This window comes from Haliotis cracherodii, unplaced genomic scaffold (assembly GCF_022045235.1).
Source record: "Haliotis cracherodii isolate W230 unplaced genomic scaffold, xgHalCrac1.p SCAF_14, whole genome shotgun sequence".
Lineage (NCBI taxonomy): Eukaryota > Metazoa > Mollusca > Gastropoda > Lepetellida > Haliotidae > Haliotis > Haliotis cracherodii.
The window spans coordinates 15195476-15216358 of record NW_027266269.1 but is presented as its reverse complement, the minus strand read 5'-3'; the positions used below and the strand labels follow the sequence as shown (position 1 = coordinate 15216358).

The following is a 20883-nucleotide window of genomic DNA, read 5'->3' as shown; positions in this document are numbered from 1 at the left end:
AACACATCTGTGAGAGTGATGAACGCAGTGCATGCTATGACTAAACACATCTGTGAGAGTGATGAACGCAGTGCATGCTATGACTAAACACATCTGTGAGAGTGATGAACGCAGTGCATGCTATGACTAAACACATCTGTGAGAGTGATGGACGTAGTGCATGCTATGACTTAATATTTATGTGAGAGTGATGGACGTAGTGCATGCTGTGACTTAATATATAGTTGAGAGTGATGGACGTAGTGCATGCTATGACTCAATACATCTGTGAGAGTGATGGACGTAGTGCATGCTGTGACTTAATATATATGTGAGAATGATGAACGTAGTGCATGCTGTGACTTAATATATATGTTAGAGTGATGGACGTAGTGCATGCTATGACTCAACACATCTGTGAGAGTGATGGACGTAGTGCATGCTGTGACTTAATATATATGTGAGAGTGATGGACGTAGTGCATGCTATGACTCAACACATCTGTGAGAGTGATGGACGTAGTTCATGCTGTGACTTATATATATGTGAGAGTGATGGACGTAGTGCATGCTATGACTTAATATATATGTGAGAGTGATGGACGTAGTGCATGCTATGACTTAATATATATGTGAGAGTGATGATCGTAGTGCATGCTATGACTTAATGTATATGTGAGAGTGATGAACGTAGTGCATGCTATGACTAAACACATCTGTGAGAGTGATGGACGTAGTGCATGCTAAGACTAAACACATCTGTGAGAGTGATGGACGTAGTGCATGCTATGACCAAACACATCTGTGAGAGTGATGATCGTAGTGCATGCTGACTAAATACATCTGTGAGAGTGATGGACGTAGTGCATGCTATGACTCAACACATCTGTGAGAGTGATGGACGTAGTGCATGCTATGACTCAACACATCTGTGAGAGTGATGGACGTAGTGCATGCTATGACTAAACACATCTGTGAGAGTGATGAACGCAGTGCATGCTATGACTAAACACATCTGTGAGAGTGATGAACGCAGTGCATGCTATGACTAAACACATCTGTGAGAGTGATGAACGCAGTGCATGCTATGACTAAACACATCTGTGAGAGTGATAGACGTAGTGCATGCTATGACTAAGCACATATTTGAGAGTGATGGACGTAGTGCATGCTGTGACTTCATATATATGTGAGAGTGATGGACGTAGTGCATGCTATGACTCAACACATCTGTGAGAGTGATGAACGCAGTGCATGCAGTGACTTAATATATATGTGAGAGTGATGAACGTAGTGCATGCTATGACTTAATATATATGTAAGAGTGATGGATGTAGTGCATGCTATGACTAAACACATCTGTTTGAGTGATGGACGTAGTGCATGCTATGACTCAACACATCTGTGAGAGTGATGAACGTAGTGCATGCTATGACTAAACACATCTGTGAGAGTGATGGACGTAGTGCATGCTAAGACTAAACACATCTGTGAGAGTGATGGACGTAGTGCATGCTATGACCAAACACATCTGTGAGAGTGATGATCGTAGTGCATGCTGACTAAATACATCTGTGAGAGTGATGGACGTAGTGCATGCTATGACTCAACACATCTGTGAGAGTGATGGACGTAGTGCATGCTATGACTCAACACATCTGTGAGAGTGATGGACGTAGTGCATGCTATGACTAAACACATCTGTGAGAGTGATGAACGCAGTGCATGCTATGACTAAACACATCTGTGAGAGTGATGGACGTAGAGCATGCTATGACTAAACACATCTGTGAGAGTGATGAACGCAGTGCATGCAGTGACTTAATATATATGTGAGAGTGATGAACGTAGTGCATGCTATGACTTAATATATATGTAAGAGTGATGGATGTAGTGCATGCTATGACTAAACACATCTGTTTGAGTGATGGACGTAGTGCATGCTATGACTCAACACATCTGTGAGAGTGATGAACGTAGTGCATGCTATGACTAAACACATCTGTGAGAGTGATGGACGTAGTGCATGCTAAGACTAAACACATCTGTGAGAGTGATGGACGTAGTGCATGCTATGACCAAACACATCTGTGAGAGTGATGATCGTAGTGCATGCTGACTAAATACATCTGTGAGAGTGATGGACGTAGTGCATGCTATGACTCAACACATCTGTGAGAGTGATGGACGTAGTGCATGCTATGACTCAACACATCTGTGAGAGTGATGGACGTAGTGCATGCTATGACTAAACACATCTGTGAGAGTGATGAACGCAGTGCATGCTATGACTAAACACATCTGTGAGAGTGATGAACGCAGTGCATGCTATGACTAAACACATCTGTGAGAGTGATGAACGCAGTGCATGCTATGACTAAACACATCTGTGAGAGTGATAGACGTAGTGCATGCTATGACTAAGCACATATTTGAGAGTGATGGACGTAGTGCATGCTGTGACTTCATATATATGTGAGAGTGATGGACGTAGTGCATGCTATGACTCAACACATCTGTGAGAGTGATGGACGTAGAGCATGCTATGACTAAACACATCTGTGAGAGTGATGAACGCAGTGCATGCAGTGACTTAATATATATGTGAGAGTGATGAACGTAGTGCATGCTATGACTTAATATATATGTATGAGTGATGGATGTAGTGCATGCTATGACTAAACACATCTGTTTGAGTGATGGACGTAGTGCATGCTATGACTCAACACATCTGTGAGAGTGATGGACGTAGTGCATGCTGTGACTTAATATATATGTGAGAGTGATGAACGTAGTGCATGCTATGACTTAATATTTATGTGAGTGATGGACGTAGTGCATGCTATGACTAAACACATCTGTGAGAGTGATGGACGTAGTGCATGCTATGACTAAACACATCTGTGAGAGTGATGGACGTAGTGCATGCTATGACTTAATATATATGTGAGAGTGATGGACGTAGTGCATGCTATGACTTAATATATCTGTGAGAGTTATGGACGTAGTGCATGCTATGACTAAACACATCTGTGAGAGTGATGGATGTAGTGCATGCTATGACTAAACACATCTGTGAGAGTGATAGACGTAGTGCATGCTATGACTAAACACATCTGTGAGAGTGATAGACGTAGTGCATGCTGTGACTTAATATATATGTGAGAGTGATGGACGTAGTGCATGCTGTGACTTAATATATATGTGAGAGTGATGAACGTAGTGCATGCTGTGACTTAATATATAGTTGAGAGTGATGGACACGCTTGTTGCCTCCCCTGTTCTATGAACTTTTTTTCTCATCTTCGCTAATACCACTGGTCTTATGAGATTTTGATCGAATCTCCTGCTTCATTTCATTGTATTTGGTGAGTTCCGACAACACTAAACGAAACTCATCTTAGGATATCTTACAATCAACCATTGCTGTCGAAATATGATCCTCAATGCTGTTCAACTTTGCTTCGGCGAGTATTCAAATAATATCGTGTTTTAATGCTTTCTTTTGTAACCTACGAGAAATGAATTTTATCGCTATTCCTGCCAGTCCCGAGACTCCGGCGGCTATTTCCATGCCGAGTACGATAGGCGCGGCGATTATAGTTGATAGTAAACCGACACCGGCTCCACCGAGTCCCATGCCAGCTGCTACAAGAACGGTGTCAACTCCGTCCAGAGCATTCACGGCTCTGTGATACTTTTTATACAATCCAAGTCTCAACTCCCTATTCTTCTCTATTCGATGTTATGTCGCTTATTTGATGTAATCGAAATCCATCAACAGTTTCCATCTTTTCATCGAGCACTGGATATAAACTCATAGTGTATATTACGAATATATAATAGTCTTTAATTGGTCTTGCTTAAATGTTTTGAGAGTATACATCAACCTTGTCAAATGTATATTATACGGAAAGAATATCTTAGTAAGAGAAATACTACCACTTTTAATAATTTGGACCCCCTCGAGGGTTGCAACGGCGATGCTCCGATATCAATAATACTGCAACGTTGACGCTCGTGTTTCTTGAGCCATTTAATCGATAGACCTGGTAATATTTCAAAGGCATCTTCCGGTACATCTCCGAACAAGACTTCAATAATAAGCGTAGAAATATTAGGTTTTGCACTCAAGTTAACTTTAATATCATCGAATTCAGCAACCAAATTTAAACTAACATTATGGACTGCCAGACGACTATATAACATATGACCTGTTTTTTCTGGCAGGGGAGTGACTAACACACTATTTCGTTTTGACAGGATATAGGCCGCGAGTACGATACCACTTTTTATTATCTTAGTTAAATTATGTCCCTTACCCATCATCACATAAGGTGGGGTAATGACGATATTCAGTAGCCACTTGATGTTTGCGTCGACCATAGTCCATTTATTCTCGGCGTTGCGAATAATATTGTACGGAGTGTTTTAAGGAGTCTACTAACGTCGACATCGCTTAAATCTTCTAGATTTTCCGGGAATATAACTTCTTTCCGCTTGTATACATTATCGTGTAAGTGTAAAGCGTATAACTTACCATTGTTACCGGGTTTACCGAATCCTTCTGTGTCTCCGAGATCGGAAAGCGCAATTCTATTACATTGTCTGAGCATTCCAGGGCCTGATGCATCAACCATTATTAATAATATGGAGTGTTACACTTAAGTATCCCATATGTACAGGTTGGTGTTTTACATCTAATACAGAAATTTTGAGGTCTGAAATAATACCCCGCTTCAATTTTTTATATTGTAATAACGAGAAAGATTCCATTCTACCACTATTATATTTTTCATTTTTCACTGGAACACTTCTGAGCAGAGTTGAAGGACTTTCTAGTTGAATATTATCCGCCGTGCTTATTTGATCAAGATGGATGAACAACTCTTTATAGGGAACTAAATCAGGTAATTTAACCTCCTGATCTGGTAACTTGTATATTGTGCCAACTAAGCGTGTAAATTCAAGTGTAGCTGATCGGTCCAATAAAATTATAGTTTCTTCATGGTCGAATTTCTCTGTCCCAGTCGCCTCATTTTGTGTGAGACTAATTCAATTAGGCTTAAAAATTTCATCATTGAGTGAGTTTATGCTGTAATACCCATCAGGTATAGTAATGGATTTAGCAGTACCACGTGCGGATAATATCATTATCCTATTATTATCTTTTGCAGTATTTATATTGGTCCACCTCGGGTAATACGTTACATCGCACAGAGCGACTTCGAGTTGTCCATCCGAGTTATCGATAGTACGAAGCAGTTGAATAGACTGACTTTTTGTTATTCCCAGGAGTGTAACATACATATCAAATATACAATGATACTATATCATAACTTAAATATGGAATCAACCATTATTTATAATATGGAGTGTTACACTTAAGTATCCTATATGTACAGGTTGGTGTTTTACATCTATTACAGAAATTTTGAGGTCTGAAATAATACCCCGCTTTAATTTTTTATATTGTAATGTTGAGAAAGATTCCGTTCTACCGCTATTGTATTTTTCATCTTTCACTGGAACACTTCTGAGTAGAGTTGAAGGACTTTCTTGTTGAATATTATCCGTCGTACTGATTTGATCAAGATGGATGCACAACTCCTTATAGGGAACTAAATCAGGTAAATCGAGTCCCTGATCTGATGTCTTGATTACTGTTATTTCTCCTCCCCATCCAAGTGTGTATGCTAAGTTCTCGTAAAGCTTTACATCCTTTTTTCCAGCGCTTAAAATCAGTAACCCATTCGACTCATTTTGTGTTAGGCTAATTCCATTAGGCTTAAAAAATTCATCATTGAGTGAGCATACGCTGTAATACCCATCAGGTATAATGTATTTTTTACCATTTGTTTCTGTCTCATTATTATAACCCCTTGCAGCATTTATATTGGTCCACCTCGGGTAATATGTTACATCGCATAGAGCGACTTCGAGCTGTCCATCCGAGTTATCGATAGTATGAAGCAGTTCAATAGACTGACAATTTGTTATTCCCGGGAGTGTAACATACATATTAAATATACAATGATACTATATCATAACTTAAATATGAAATCGAGATACATTACTAATCAATCGATTATATTAACTGCCTCTGGTGCTGAATTTTTTGTTAAATTCCCCGATATCTTTAAAAATTACAGGGTCACGGCAACTAGCGATAAAATGGTGCACGTTTGGTTTCACAATCTGATGCAATTTTGGCAGAATCAGTTAAACTTTGCCGTATGGTGTGCCACAACGGGATATGGCGTATCTGTTAATGTCCCAGGATTTAAACTATATAAGTCTGTTATATTAATTCACGTGTACTATCAGATTAGACGTATACTTAATGAAATTAATGCTCCATTACCGCAGGATCGAGCGTGGAATTCCACAAATAATCAGTACGATAAGAAGGCATTCGAACGTATTTGTAATGAATTTAATGTTTCTACGAGTAAAGATTGGCGTCTGAGTGGAGTTAACCATGGTCTAGGTATTCCATATGCTGGTGCACACTCTTTTAAAGAAGTCAGCGATGATTTACTGAAAAGGGGTCGGCTCCTTCCGAGCTTTGCTCTCTCGAGTAACGAGTGGAGAGATGATCGTATGAACTTTAAGGGTGGTGTTGCTTTCACCATTCAAAAGGTTGAGCAACCACCTGGAGACGCTTGGAATGAATTTCTTTATGATAAAACGGAAAATAATTTTACTAACCCAGGATTTGAAAGAGTTAATGAATCGCTAAGAACTTATGTATGGGCAATTCTCGGAGCACAATCGCAAACATGAACGGGAATCATCGTTTCTGGGACGGCGCTCGATGCGCAAAAACAGTTTGTCTCAAACGTGGAGGACGCCATTAATTCACCAGTTGACATACCATCGTCTATAAAGCGTTTTCAAGATGCATTACAGTACGCTCAATCCAAAGTGGACTTCGTTTATGCGCCGGGACAATACATGTCTCCGAGTAATATGGAACTTAAGATCGGTCAAGTGATAGGTTATAATAATAAAATTGTTATCGCTACCGATCAACAAAAACCAGGTATGAATTCAGATATTAACATCGAATTAATAACGCAAACGATCACGGGCTAAAAGGGAATAGTCAAGCCACAAACACCAAATGTTTCACAAACACCACATGTTTAACAACCATCTACTGACGCACAAGTACCACCGCATATTGCGGCTAAAAATCAACAACATATCGATGAAAAAACAGCGCTTGTAGTTGGTGGAGTCACGGTTGGTTTACTCATGATTTGGTTAAATAGTTCTTAGCGAATACGTACAACAGCCCTGCAATTGCTACGATCAGCCCCCACAAGTTTTGACTAAGCCAAGTGGTGGTGTTAGCTAATAAATTCAAGACCCAGGAAACTATACTCCCTATTATACCGAGAAGTGCGGCCGCGACTTTTTCAGCGAGCTTTCCCAGTGCTGAACCTAAAGCTTTTAAATGCTTTTTTATCCACTCTTTTATACCATCACTGGGAGGTGATCCGCCACCACTTGTTAACCGGTTAACGCGAGAGTCATAGTCGATATAATAAATCCCAACGCGGTTAAAATACTGGCAATTGTTATTCCCTGTTTCTCTGAACAATGTTTTAATTTTATCGGCCAGTGTAGTGTCATCATGGAGGACTTGATCGATAGTTTCTCGAATTCGACTGATTTGCGAACGAAGTGCCTTTCTATTACTGGTAGCAGCCTCGATGCGGGCCGATCTTTCGTCTTCTAAGTTACGCAATCTTTCCGCTACGCGGCGTCTACTGAACTCATCGCCCGCCTGTTCAAGTTTTGTTTTCTCGTAAACTATATGCTTGTCGATTTCCGATATCTTGGCTATATTATTTATCAGTTCTCCCCACATTGTTTCCAATGCCTTGTCAAGACCTCGTAATTCCCTAATACTAAACTCCGAGGATGGTGGTACCTGTAACGTAGAATTATCGTAGTAGGTATCCAAGATTTCTCCGAGTCCGTTCGAGGCCACCATCGAGGCTGCTTCCAAATTATCTGTGCTAGTGAGTTCAGTCCACACATTTCAAAGAGTCTTAGTAGTCTTCGCGGGAAGTTTTCCTTGGTAGTTGGCAAAACCTAATTTATCACGAACAGTTTTGATGCCGTAGGGGCTAGGGGCTTACGAGTACGATAATGCATAAGATCAATATGCGGAGAGTCACGCAGTCGCAATACCCCATTACTATCTATCTTAAACTTTGAATAGTCATGACCAATAGGACTATCATGTTTAAACCAATCGTAATAATCATCAACGGCTGGTTGTAAAAGTTCATCGTTAAGATTCGGGCCAACAAAGCTGGTTTCATCAGTACCCTCTTCGATGGTACTAGTATCAGTTATGGTATCTAGATCAAAGTCATTAATATCAAAATTAGTCATTTTCATATTAAACATAGGGTACATGTTTTCAATATAACAATGTCTTCGCAATACGGACGCAAGTTAAACCCACAACATAGACTTCGGGATCCATTAGGGGTCAAAGCAATTCGTCAGTCTGTAACTATAACTAATAACCCGAGTACCATCGATCAGAATCAAACGCTTCTGGTTCGCTCTCCTAATCTCGGCGCACACGATGTGTTAGTTCCGGGAACTGTCCAACTAGCATTTACGATTGGTTTGACTTCTACCGACGTTAACAGGGAGCCCGTTCAGAACATAGGTCGTGCTATCGTTAAGAAAATCGCCATTAAAATTAGCGGTAATGAGGTTTTGAGTATCGACGATAGCGATGTATACTATTGTTACATGGATCTCTGGAGAACGGATAAAGAGCGGGAAAACTTACAGTACCAAGGTATTTGTAATAAGAACACATTGAGACAGCGCGTGGGCGCTGATAATGGTGTTGATACCAACGAAAAAGATAAGGCCGTTGCCAACGCATTAGGTAACCGATTCTATGTTCCCCTAGACTTTGAATTACTAGATTCCCACATGCCCTTTTATCAAGCATCCCTAGGCGATAGGTTAGAATACGAACTCACTTTTAATGACTACGGCAGAGTAATCAGAGCTGCTGAAGATGTTAGCTATTCCATTGACAATATCTCGCTGCAGTACGATATGATAACGGATCCCGAATTAGCCAGACAAATTTGTAACCATTATTCAGGAACACCGAAAGATCACGAGGGACAGAAAAGATACAATGTGGAATATTAATCTAAACGTTCCCACGAGGTCGTTGAAGGGTATTTTAATGTTGTTCGAGGACCCCTCCCATCGGTTTAAAAGAAATACCGAGAAGTTCTACAATCCCAAGATTACAAAAGTAGAATTGACTATCGAGGGCGATCCTAATCAACTATATAGTCAAGGAATGCTAGCCTATCACCAGTGGGATGAGATTAAAAAACTTCCTTCTATAAAACGTTCTCCGGAAGTTAACGGGGTCGTGAAAGATCTGTCTCTCGGAAGTGTATCGATGGGTGAATACCTCACCATGAAGTACGCGCTATGGCTATACATGCGAACAACGGACGATGACCAACTACATGGCAGTGGGAGGAGAATAGAAAATGCTAGCGAGGGTGCCACCATACAGATAACGAAGCTTCAGGAATCAGCTGGTAAATTAAACATATATTTGTACGTGATTATGGATGCGCAGCTTAATATACAGAATGGGAGATTCGTGCAAGCAATCTATTAATAATCTTTTACCTAAAGATCCGCACTGCGCTATCATATGCGGGCAAACGGGCTGTGGAAAAACAGCTTTTATTCTAGATATTTTACAGTCATTATCGGGACGTTTTCGATCATATTATTATTCTGTGCCCGACTATAAGCGTTAATAAAACCTACTTATCGAGAGATTGGGTAATGAATGAAGACGGGGTACACAGAGTCGATCCGGGCGATCGTTTACAAGACTTTCTCCGAGTATGTCATGAAAAATACAAAAGAGAATCGACCCTTTTCGTAATAGATGCCTGCAGCGCGAGTAAAGAATTAACAAAAAAGAAAGATATGCTTTCGTATTTAGCATTCTCCGGTCGGCATCCTCAACATAGCGTTTGGGTACTTACTCAAAAATACAACTCTGTCCTGAAAGATCTCAGAGAGCAGACCAAATGGGTAGCACTGTTTCATTGCAAAGATCGAGATTCATTCGAGGAATGTTTACGCGAAAATGATGTCATTTATACCAAGCTCGAACGAGATAAAGTTAGAAAACTGTTATCGGCAACGAAGCACTGTAAACTCGTATTAAAAACCGATAAACCAGCTGCTTATGCAATTGCTTAGCAAAATGTAGCAAAATGTAGCAAAATTATAGCAAAATTATAGCAAAATTATAGCAAATATAGCAAAAATACGATAAGTTGAACATTAGCGGTTAATATGACATAAAATGTGGTTCGAAATCATCATTCTTTCGCAACAGTTCATTATTACGGGTTTTATTGGATATGCCATATTATATTATGTTAGACTTAAATATCTCCTTAGGTATTACATTATGGAATGCGACAAACTCATCGAACAAATGCTCAAAGATGAGCCTGATCAACATACACATCAACATGCAGATCAACATGTAGATAAATCTTTAGATAAACATAGAGAAAGACTCACCGCAAAATGTTCCCAATATTTAGGGGAAAATTATACCCTAAAAAATTGATAACATCACTGACGAAGCAATTAAAAAACTGTACGTGCGTTACGAGTCTAGACTGGGAGCTACAGTTCATTATTACGGGTTTTATTGGATATGTCATATTCCATTATGTTAGTCTTAAATATCTCCTTAGGTATTACATTATGGAATGCGACGAACTCATCGAACAAATGCTCAAAGAATCTGAGCCTGATGTAGATAAATCTTTAGATAAACATAGAGAAAGACTCGAGGCTTTGGTAGCCGGTGGAAAATGTTCCCAATATTTGGGAGAAAATTATACCATCGAAAAAATTGATAACATGACCGACGAAGAGATTAAAAAACTGTATGCGCGTTATGAGTCTAGACTGGGAGCTACCATGACTAAAACGATAGGGTCGGCTATGTTACAACTATACACAGTCGTAGCTAGTACGTTTCTCCCTATCCCGGCAGAACATTGCATGTATTTATGCGAATCTCTAGAGAAAGACCCATTCATCGAACACGCTAAAACCGTACGTAATTTACGCCGACTTCGAAGCGCTTATCAAGCCCATAGAAAATACCAACCAAGATAGTAGTTTTACGTACAAAACTCAAGAACATATTCCTTGTGGGTTTGGATGTATAGTTGTAAGGTATGATGGGAAAACAAACACTCCCGTGATTTACAGATGCAGCGGGAAAGTTCCTAGAATATCTACAAAATGAAGAGAGAATAATCAGGGAAAAATTATCGTGTAAGAAACCCATGTGTATGACGAGGGATGATTGGAGGGCCCACAAGAAGTCAACGAGTTGTCATGTTTGTAATAAACCCTGGATGGGGATTCCATAAGAGATCATTGCCACGTCATGGGTAATTATCGGGAAGCCGCTCATAACGAGTGTAACTTGAAACTAAAAATGAATTCTCAAACAATACCCATCCCCGTTGTGTTTCACAACCTTAGGGGATACGATTCACATCTCATTATGCAAGCTATCTCAAAGACCGACGGCGGTTTAACGTGCATTCCTAACAATATGGAAAAAAACACATCGTTCTCGTTGACTAAACCTATACATTATAGGGATAAGGATGGGAAATCTAGAATAAAGCAAAGTAATGGGCTTAGATTCATAGACTCCGTACAGTTTCTGTTATCTTCCCTGGACAATTTAGCTAATGCGAACAATCCCGATGACTTCGCGATAACAAATCAATATACCGATAAGATAACTCGTCATTTGTTGCTGAGAAAAGGTGTATATCCTTACGAATATATGGATGATTGGTCTAGATTCGAAGAAACTGAATTACCACCCCTTGAATCATTCTGTAGTAACTTAACAGAATCTAAAATAACAAATGCCGATCTGGGATAAATTAGGTTGTAAGAATTTAGGTGATTATCACGATCTGTACTTAAAAACCGATGTACTGTTACTCGCCGATATATTAGAGATATTTAGAAAGACGTGTTTAAAACAATACGGCTTGGACCCGGCATGGTACTATTCCAATCCCGGACTATCGTGGGATGCATTGTTGAAGAAGACCGGCATAGAACTAAAACTACTCACAGATTACGATATGCACTTGTTTATTGAGAAAGGATTAAGAGGTGGTATATCGATGGCGGCGAAAAGGTATTCTAAGGCTAATAAGAAATTAGTGGAAGGATACGATCCGAGTAAACCCGACACGCATATATTATATCTCGACGTCAACAATTTGTACGGATGGGCTATGAGTCAACCTTTACCCATGGGTGGTTTTGAGTGGGTCGATGATATCGATGTGAATAATAATGATGAGAATAAAGGGTACATACTAGAAGTTGACTTGGAATATCCAAGTTCATTACATAAAGATCATAACAGTTATCCGCTAGCTCCCGAAAGATTAATGGTTAATAAAGATTGGATGTCGGAATATCAACACTCCTTGATGGGTAATAGTAGGTTAGCTAATGTAGAAAAACTCGTACCAAATTTGATGGATAAGACAAAATATATAGTTCACTACAGAAATCTCCAGTTGTATTTATCGTTAGGTATGAAACTTAAGAAAATACACAGAGTTCTAAAGTTTGATCAAAGCCCTTGGATGGACCCTATATATAAGGTTGAACACAGATTTAAGAAAGATAGCTACCAGCGATTTCGAAAAGAATCTATATAAGCTCATGAATAACTCGGTATTTTGGTAAAACTATGGAGAATCTAAGGAAGCGTGTTGATGTTAAATTAGTCAGATCTAATGAAGAAGAAAGACTCAGGAAACTTATAGCCAGTCCGTCTTTTAACAGAAGCAAGATATTCGATAACGACTTAGCCACGTTGCATATGCAGAAAAGTAATATAAAATTCAAATACGGTGTACGTCGGTATGAGTATTCTCGACTTGTCAAAACACTTAATGTATGACTTTTATTACAACGAACTTAAGAAGCAATACGGCAATAGATGCGAGGTGTTTTATACTGACACAGATTCTTTGTTGATGGAAATACAAACCGAGGATGTGTATAAAGATATGGCAGAAAAAATAGATATGTACGACACGAGCGATTACCCAAAAGATAATCCACTGCACAGCGTAGTAAATAAAAAGTTATTAGGTAAGATGAAGGATGAATGTGCTGGGACCCCTATAGCGGAGTATGTGGGATTAAGACCTAAGATGTATTCTATAAAAAAGTCCGATAATGGGGAGATAAGAAAAGCTAAGGGTGTTAAGTATGTTGTTAAAAAGCATATCAAACACGAACAGTATAAAGAATCATTATTCAATGGTAGAACGTTCAAACACGAGATGAACTCTTTAAGAAGTTACGATCATAGGATATATGGATTAAGAATGAACAAGACATCATTATCCCCCTTAGATACAAAGAGATGGATTGATAATGATGGTGTAACTACTTATGCTTATGGTTATGGTGGTAATACCGTACCGTCTTGAACTATGAACAACTCTTCTCGTACAAATGCCCTACCCGGTCCATCTTTAAGATAATAAAGAATAGGCTCTCCTTCTTTCGTAACCAATTGACTAATGTTATACGTCTTAAGGGACCATATGTGATCGGTTGCGCGACGTAGGCCTCCCTCGAGTTCACCGGGCTGGTATAAATATCTTACCCTTACTCTATCCGGAAGTTTTCGTTCTTTGCCTCTCCTCGGTGCTGAAGATTCCGAAGTCACGGATTTCATTTTAATCGCATCGGATGGTTTCTTCCCTATTAATCTCGTTACTTCATTATTCAGCGCTGATACAACGGCTGATAATCATGTCACCCATTCGGTTGATCTCAATCGCTCGGATTTCATTTCGATCCCATACTGATAGCCAAACAAACGTTCCGCTAATGTCCTGTTAAATCTTTCGATGATAGCTTGACCGCGGTGGGCCTCTCTTTCACCACGGACGATTTCGACATCGTGCTTTGTTAACAGTTTAGTTACCGATCCAATAAACTCTCGACCGGGATCTACTTGAAATAGCTTACGCCATTTTAGTGTTCCGCGTTTATATATGTGACTCAGTGCATTAGCTACTTCTGTTGAATCTTTCGAGGTTAATGGTTCAGCCTCTTTGTATCGACTAGCCACATCCACTACTGTTAAAGCGTATTTATACGTTTTGCGTTTTACCTTATTGTGGGGAAGAAACAAGAGGTCAGCCTGATGAACTTCATTCGTTGTAAAAATTCAAACTTCTTCCTCGGTATATAACGCGGTGCCGGTAAATATATTTGCCACAACGCTTGTTTCTTTAACCAATCCTTGGCTACGTCTTTAGATACCTTAGCCGCGGTGGCTAATTTTTGTATTGCTCCTATACCTTTCCAATATCCTTGTGGGCTATAGTAAATTTATTCATTATTAATTAATATTGATGTTTCGTTTAATACAACTCATGACTATCGTTGAATCGCATAATCATTTTGGCATAAAAAATGCCATCTGTAGTTGCAGTATAGGTAATAAATCCAGCTCCAGTGGAAGTGGTCCAGAACTCCTATTACCTATACTACTACTCGGGTGAACCTGAAACGTGATTTTGTAAACCCTATCCAATATGGCGGAAAGTTCACTTCGGCGTTCGTGTTTGGGTATTTTCCAAAACATTCGAAACGATTCTAGGGTTGGAATGATCATTGGTGATTTCATAAAAGTCAGAATAATACCCGTGGTCACTGATATGCTATTTTTGAAATCCATTGCTCCGAGTAAATATCCGAAATTTACATTTCAAAACATGCTGTAAATAACGCCTTGACTGTTGATTTATAATGTGTAAAAAAATGGCGACATTTACGATGTACCTAATTTTCAGAGGTTATTTTCAGTACTTTTGCTTGGTGTCAGTGGATGATATCACAAAACAAGGAATTTACACTTTGCTCCCTTAGCCAGTTGTTTGCTTTGAGAAAAAACTAGGCACATGTCAAGAACTGTACACAGTTTATTTTAAAAACATAGTACATTTTGCAGTGATGTTTTGCACCATGTAAGTTGATAAAAGTGCCTTTGTTTCAGAGTCTTCCTTTGCTGGCTCCGTGGTCTGAACTCAGCTTCATGAACTGGTAACTAAATGTGGCAGTGTTAACTCTTCCCAGAATAAAAGCCTTCTCACATCAGCAGATGTGTAGACAAACCCATCAGGTGTTCAGTTTCCCCATTCAAGAGCCTTCACAAATTCTTCCTCTGAGAATTGGAGCATCTTTGCTGCCTCAATGTGCATCTGAAAGACAACACACATATCTTCACACACCTGGGGTTTAATGCACACTGGGGTTACCTATGGCAACGTCAAACATTAACATGACATCATGATTTTGTATTATACAAAGAAAGTGCTATGACACCATATGGTCATATTCAACTGGAAAGCTCTCGATTTAATCCCCATATGAAACAAAAGTTATCATTGTGTATATTTCTAAGAATACTACTTCTATTACAACACTCGTTCTCGTTTTTCTCACACAATAAGAATCTTTAGATTTTTCAACATACGTCCTTTTAACTACCACTACATAATGAGTAGTTGCGTAGGAAAATGGTATAAAAAATTATCTATTGCACCAGCAAAAGGTGGGACTACGTCACATCTTACCAATAATCAACATCCTAGATGTCAGATAAATGGGGAGGTGTGAGGGATTAATCCTGATGCATGGGAGGTTGTATTCTTAGAATTATACACAATAACTATTGTCTGATAATTCCTTCAAGTACAAAACCTCTATTACATCTTAGCCAGAATACACCACATGTAAAGGTGCGATCTGGCATCCAGTAATCCCATATTGCTGACAGCAGTGAACAAGTTACATAAAGAAATGGTAAGTAAAATGCACAATACATTATATTTTCTTATTTCTTGTGAAACCCTGACATCACTTCTGGTATCTTTGAAGTCACATCCGACATTATGATGTCACTTCCTATTATGACATCACTTCTGTATTCTGCTACTCTTGAATGATGTCTCTTCTGATATATATCATGTCACTTCCAGTTGTATGATGACACATCCATTCTTCTGGTGATTCATTTCTAATTTCATCACTTTGGGTTGATATTGCGTTCTGCTGTACTGCCAACGAGGCATCCAGACACGCATTCCCAGTACTGCACTGACATAAACTGGAAGCTTTGAACAAGTCTCGAACAGGTGGATTTAAAAAACCCTCTAGCACACGTTGGCACCTTGGGTTGTATACTCTCAAGGGAGTTGAGAAAGATAACTTGAATGCACACAAATCCACTGGTTGGGGAACAAATAAACCCACTTTTTAGCAGATACCAGTACCTAGATAAGTGTACAATATTCATGAATTCTAGATAATAATAATAATAATAATAATAATAATAATTAAAGCTGCAAGCAGCAATGGCGGGCTCCAAGAAACACTGTGCCCAAACGTCCATGTTCGAATCCTCAAAGGGTTTCCTTGAACCAAATCCGTCAAATGTAGGCACCACTTGCAGGGTATCGTCGCAAGGAAAATGGCGTGTGCCAGGGTGTCCAGGTCTGTTCTAAAACCATTTCCGACCTCGAACATGTTCGAATCCATAAAAGGTTGGCTTGTGCCAACTCTGTCAAAAGATAGTCACCGGAAATCGCCGCTACGAAATTGGCGTGTTCCAGGGGTGTCCCAAATATAAATCAAATATTACCACCATAGGTGTTACTTTTAGCATACAACCAATAACAATAAATGAGATGCATATGGCACACTAACTTCATGTAAACTTGCAATAGTTTCTGTGGAGAACCTTACAAGATATGATCTTTAAAGCAAAATTTCGTTGAAAAAAATGATCAAAATCAAAATTCAATACGGCCGTAACTAAAAATGAATTCCAAAATCGGCTACTAAAGTTTGATGTGTTATGTATGGAGATAATTATCAAAAAGTTTGAAAGCATTTCATGCAGTGGACTCGGAGTTGTTTGCGTTTAAAGACAGGTACCCAAAAAACACTGTGGAAACCTTGAATCCATAATGGCTGCCAAACCACGTGACCAATGACCAAAGTCAAAGAACAAAAAATGTCAAGCAGCTCAAGCAGCAGATACATGCAAGATTTCAAAGTATTCAGATAAGCGGTTGCTGAGCAATAGGGGGAAACATATCTTCAAAATATTCTGTTCTTTTAGTTATCTGCCCTTGGCTTTTGGGCCTACGGCCTTGGGTTTTTGGCGGGCACTAGTACCCAACGGTCCACATACACACACAAAATGTGAACAAAATCGATCAAGTGGTTATTTTTCTAGCTCTGGTACAAAAATCAGCGGAATAATAATAATATTAAATCAAACGCTAACACTGGGACTCTTCAGTCTTTCGGCTTGGTGACTCTTTAACAGGCCGTAACTTCTTTGTCAGTTGGGCTCAAGTCAAACGGATTATCGTTCTGCGTTCGTCCGGGCCCCGGGTTCCTGTCGCATTGCTGAGATAGAGTGCTAAACCTGTTCCCTACCTCGTTCATATATTCGAATCCTCAAAGGGTTTACCTGTACCAACGCCGTCAAATGTAAAGAATCTCTTGTGAGACATCACCACTACTAAATTGACCTGGGTGTCCCAGGATGTTTTAACCAATTTCCAACTTCGACCATGTTCGAATCCTCAAATGGTTTGTTTGTGCCAATGCCATTAAATGTAAGGAACCACTTGCATGACATCGCCACATGTGTCCCAGTGTGTTCTTAACCCATGTTTGACTTTGACCATGTTCGAAATCCCAAAATGGTTTGCTTGTACCAACGCAATCAAATGTAAGGAACCCTTTGTGAGACATCACCACACGTGTCCCAGTGTGATCTTAACCCATGTTTGACTTCGACCATGTTCGAATCCGCATATGGTTTGCTTGTACCAACGCCATCAAATGTAATAAACCACTTGTGAGACATCACCACACGTGTCCCAGTGTGTTCTTAACCCATGTTTGACTTCGACCATGTTCGAATCCGCATATGGTTTGCTTGTACCAACGCCATCAAATGTAATGAACCGCTTGTGAGACATCATCACACGTGTCCCAGTGTGTTCTTAACGCATGTTTGACTTCGACCATGTTCGAATCCCCAAATGGTTTTGTTGTACCAACGCCGTCAAATGTAATGAACCGCTTGTGAGACATCACCATATGTGTCCCAGTGTGTTCTTAACCCATGTTTGACTTCGACCATGTTCGAATCCGCATATAGTTTGCTTGTACCAACTCCGTCAAAAGATAGTCACGGTTTGCAGGACATTACCGCTACCAAATTTACGTGTGCCACAGTTTCCCAGAGTGTACTAAACCAATTTCCGACCTCGACCATATGGTTTGCTTTAAACAACGCTGTCAAAAATAAGGTACCCTAGCAATTGGCAATTGAGAAAAGAAGAATCAAGTCTGAAGCGAGTCTGACCACCCGATCCGATTAGTCGCCTCCTGTGACAAGCATAGTTGCCTCTTGAGACAAGCATCGGTTGAAAAAGGCCAATTCTAACTCTGGTCGTCAAGGGTAGTACACATAATATTGAACAAGGCTGTGGAGAACGCGAGGGTATCTGCAAAGCCAGTGAATGGGGGTTTATAGTAGATTTATGAGGCGCTTCCTTCAGTATTTGTACTCAAGTCTGATTTTTTTACTTAAATCGAATAATACCACACCAAGCAGTGGTGCTTTCATTATGCAACCCAGGACAAAATGAGCTGCATATAGTCTCAAAGTTTCATGCAAACTTTCAATAGTTTCTGTTAAGAACCTTACAAGCTATGATCTTAAAAGTAAAATTTCGGTGAAAAAAATGATCAAAATCAAAATCCAATATGGCCGCAACTACAAAAGGTATAAAAAAATGGCTATGCTAATTTGTTGTGTTCTGTATGGAGACAATTCTCAGAAAGTTTGAAATCATTTCATGCAGTGGATTCAGAGGAGATAGTATTTGAAGACAGGTGCCCAAAAAACCCTGGCAAAACCTTGAATCCAATATGGCTGCCAAACCACGTGATCAATGACCAAAGTCAAAGAACAAAAATTATCAAACAACTGAAGCAGTAGATACATGCAAGGTTTGAAAGTAAACGGACAAACTGTTGCTGAGCAACAGGGCAAAATATATCGTCAAAAAATACTTGTTTTTCAGTTATCTGCCCTTGGCCTTTGGGCCTACGGCCTTGGCTTTTTGGCGGGCACTAGTACCCAATGGTCTACAAACACACACAAAATTTGAACAAAATCGAGCTAGTGGTTATTTTGCTAGGGCAGGTACAAAAATCGGCGGAATAATAAATAATAATAATAATAAATAATAATAATAATAATAATAATAATAATAATAAATCGAACGATTACAATAGGGCTCTACAGCCTTTCGGCTTGGAGCCCTAATAATAATGATTATAAAATAGATCATAAAACAGATCAATGAGCAAGGTGGAACACCTTGATGTCGTAACCCACCCGAATACCTCTGCGTGAAAGAGTTGAATAAAGAGGACACAAACATAGCCTTCCTCTGAAAGCAAGGTCTTCCAGTCATGTGATGATTTACCATCGGTGGGTTCTGCTGGGCACATCTATCCCTCTGTTATCATATCACCTTGATAAACCTGTCCTGTGGAGGAGCCACTAAACCTTTCTCTGGTTTCACTTGTGACTTGATTGGAAGGACAAGGAATCAAAAGAATTGTATTCTGTTCAGTTGATGTTTGTCCTGGTTCGCTGATGTAACCATAAAGTTTTACCAGAAATAGGTGGGCAAATCTGTGGATCTGGTTTGTTATACTCGTAAATAGCATATGGAGCCATGTTATATATGGTAGCCCTCCATAGGGCTTCAATGACAGCATGTGGAGCCATACAACCAATGTCAACAAAGGATAACTACTCAAATGGAAATAGTTCTACACGTTTTAGGATGTTTTTCAATGAAAGTTAACCATTTCATGACGTGCTTATCTAAATGAGTAGAGTTTTCAAAAATATAAAAGAATTATTTGTTTCTTTGGTTGCGTGTTTAACTCTGAGCTCAGCAATATTCCAGTCTGGGCCAGATAATCCGGTCATTGACATTATGAGCATCGATCTTTGTACTTGAGATACAATGACATGCATCAACCAAGTCAGTGAGCCTGACCACCCGATCCCATTAGTTGCCTCTTTCGACAAAGCATGGTTTGCTGAAGACCAATTCCAACCCTGAATCTTCGTGGATGAAAAACATATGTATCAAAATTTGTGGAATAGACTGTGTAAGATGTGCCACTGTCACATTTCACTGACATGTGGCAGAAGTCTGGCCTTAACTTGAACCTCACCCATGTGTAATCAGTTATCAATCCATGAATGTGTACCTCTGGTGACTGTGACTCGTTATGGAGAAACATGTATTGACTGGATACAGTGTTGATAATGGGCATTAACTGTACAGCTCAAGCTCTATAACTTGGTAGATGCATGTCATAGTAAACCAATGTGTAGAATGATCCTGATGAAGTAAATCACTGGATAGTCTGGCCCAGATTCGAAATAATCCAGATTAAACTTGCTACAGGTGTAACTCCTGTGCATCAGTGAGTGATGCAATTCCCCACAGAGGGTGAGGAATAGAGTGGGTAAACCAGACACATGGTAATCCCTTTCATCTGAGCACACCGTAAGAGACAAATCTACTCAAGTCATAGTCGCAGAGTGAGTGAGTGAGCTGTGTTTAACTCCACTTTTTCATTTTACAGCATGTCAGCTTCATGA

At 39.5% G+C, this 20883-nt stretch overlaps 2 protein-coding genes across 4 annotated transcripts in view; one reads left to right on the top strand and one right to left on the bottom strand.

The window, feature by feature from the left end:
• Positions 1 to 15281, top strand: part of LOC139461028 (uncharacterized) — a 93357-nt gene extending 78076 nt beyond the window's left edge. Inside the window, exon 6 of the mRNA XM_071242517.1 lies at positions 15160 to 15281. Within this exon, the coding sequence (XP_071098618.1) occupies positions 15160 to 15210 (51 nt within the window). The 3' untranslated portion in view covers positions 15211 to 15281. The remainder of the gene's footprint in view (positions 1 to 15159) is intronic.
• Positions 15068 to 20883, bottom strand: part of LOC139461027 (testis-expressed protein 9-like) — a 79943-nt gene continuing 74127 nt past the window's right edge. For all 3 annotated transcript variants that reach the window (XM_071242516.1, XM_071242513.1, XM_071242514.1), the window contains one exon: positions 15068 to 15364. In XM_071242516.1, the coding sequence (XP_071098617.1) occupies positions 15290 to 15364 (75 nt within the window). In that variant the 3' untranslated portion in view covers positions 15068 to 15289. The remainder of the gene's footprint in view (positions 15365 to 20883) is intronic.